General features: G+C 47.8%; 1 protein-coding gene across 1 annotated transcript; it reads right to left on the bottom strand.

Annotated features, from left to right (window-relative positions):
* Positions 1–250: 250 nt before the first annotated feature.
* On the bottom strand, positions 251–1,086 carry LOC109509403 (nucleosome-remodeling factor subunit BPTF-like). The gene is made up of 3 exons (XM_019859258.1): positions 772–1,086; positions 613–695; positions 251–521 (listed from the first exon to the last, which is right to left on the bottom strand). Exons 1-3 carry the CDS (start codon positions 922–924, stop codon positions 251–253), a joined length of 507 nt encoding a protein of 168 aa, XP_019714817.1. The 5' UTR covers positions 925–1,086.
* Positions 1,087–1,092: the final 6 nt, after the last annotated feature.

Genomic DNA, 1,092 nt, shown 5'->3' on the forward strand with positions numbered 1-1,092 from the left:
CGAGTTATCATGTCATCCGTCACGCATGATTTGAGGTAATCAATTTGTTTTAAACCGGAATGTTTCACTTATTTAGACTTTTCCATGACAGATATGAACGTTTTAAGATACACGATGACTGCCGTCATCCAGTCTTTATTCAACTTCCTCAAAAACACGAGGCCACGGTCATGCGTCAAATGAATAGTATTGCAACACTATCCGCTCCATTTTCCTTCTATTAGCAATTCCCGACGGTGTCCTTATACTTTTAATCCATAAAGCGTGCTTTGGACCAAGTTGAATGCTTGCCAACCTGCACTTGCAACTGAAGGTCCTTGTCCAGCAGAGCCCGCTTTTTTAGAATCTCCGCCTTCAGGTGTTCTTTATGCTTGTACAACAACGCCGTCAACTTGGTGGCATTCTGCTTGGAGCGTTTCTGCTCAACCACCTCGTCCTTCTTTCTCTTCTTAGCTGCCTGCTTCTCGTCCTTCTCAATCTTATCGAGAATATACTTCATCACCTGGTTGCACACAATCATTCTGGAGAAAGTAGACACAAGCAAATTATTTTGGTACGCTTGGCGGGGCAGCTTCCCAGCGGTTGTACAGCAAAAATCACAAAGTCCCAAACCTCTGGTTTTCCTCCCGCTCAGCAGCGGCTTGGGTTTTCCTCTGTTTGAGCTGTTCGGCTGTAACGCTCTGCTTCGCTCCCACCTGGCAGCAAGCATAAACATGATTTCAGTGCTGAAATGTGCGGCAACAGACTAAGGTCATTGTTTGATAGTCCCACCTGTTTATGAACACCATCTCCCGAGCTCACGGGCAACTGATTATGATCCTTATGCTCCCTTTTATTCTCTTGGTGTTTCTTCTTCTTTGGTGGTGGATGCTGATGTTGCTGCTGTTGCGGTTGTGGTTGTTGCTGGTCTCTGGGTTGCTGCATCCTCTGAAGTTGGTCCTGCAGGTTTGTTGGGGCCTGTATCGTCACCACGTTCTGGATTTGGTGAGCCTGCTGGATCTGGATAGGCAGTTGCAGTTTGATCTGCTGGGGAACCGCCCCGCCTTGCTGCTGCGCCTGTGCTTGGATCTGAGCCTGGATCTGGGCCGCAAC

The sequence above is a fragment of the Hippocampus comes genome, unplaced genomic scaffold, assembly GCF_001891065.2.
Source record: "Hippocampus comes isolate QL1 unplaced genomic scaffold, H_comes_QL1_v1.1 C16882218, whole genome shotgun sequence".
Classification (NCBI taxonomy): domain Eukaryota; kingdom Metazoa; phylum Chordata; class Actinopteri; order Syngnathiformes; family Syngnathidae; genus Hippocampus; species Hippocampus comes.

What these genes read in the sequence shown, in the direction of transcription:
- LOC109509403 (XM_019859258.1), bottom strand. Translation starts at nt 924, where the DNA reads ATGCAGCAACCCAGAGACCAGCAACAACCACAACCGCAACAGCAGCAA. An exon ending in GAGATGGTGTTCATAAACAG is followed by an intron (nt 696 to 771) that starts GTGGGACTATCA and finishes GCTTGCTGCCAG; the next exon opens with GTGGGAGCGAAGCAGAGCGT. An exon ending in GAGCGGGAGGAAAACCAGAG is followed by an intron (nt 522 to 612) that starts GTTTGGGACTTT and finishes TACTTTCTCCAG; the next exon opens with AATGATTGTGTGCAACCAGG.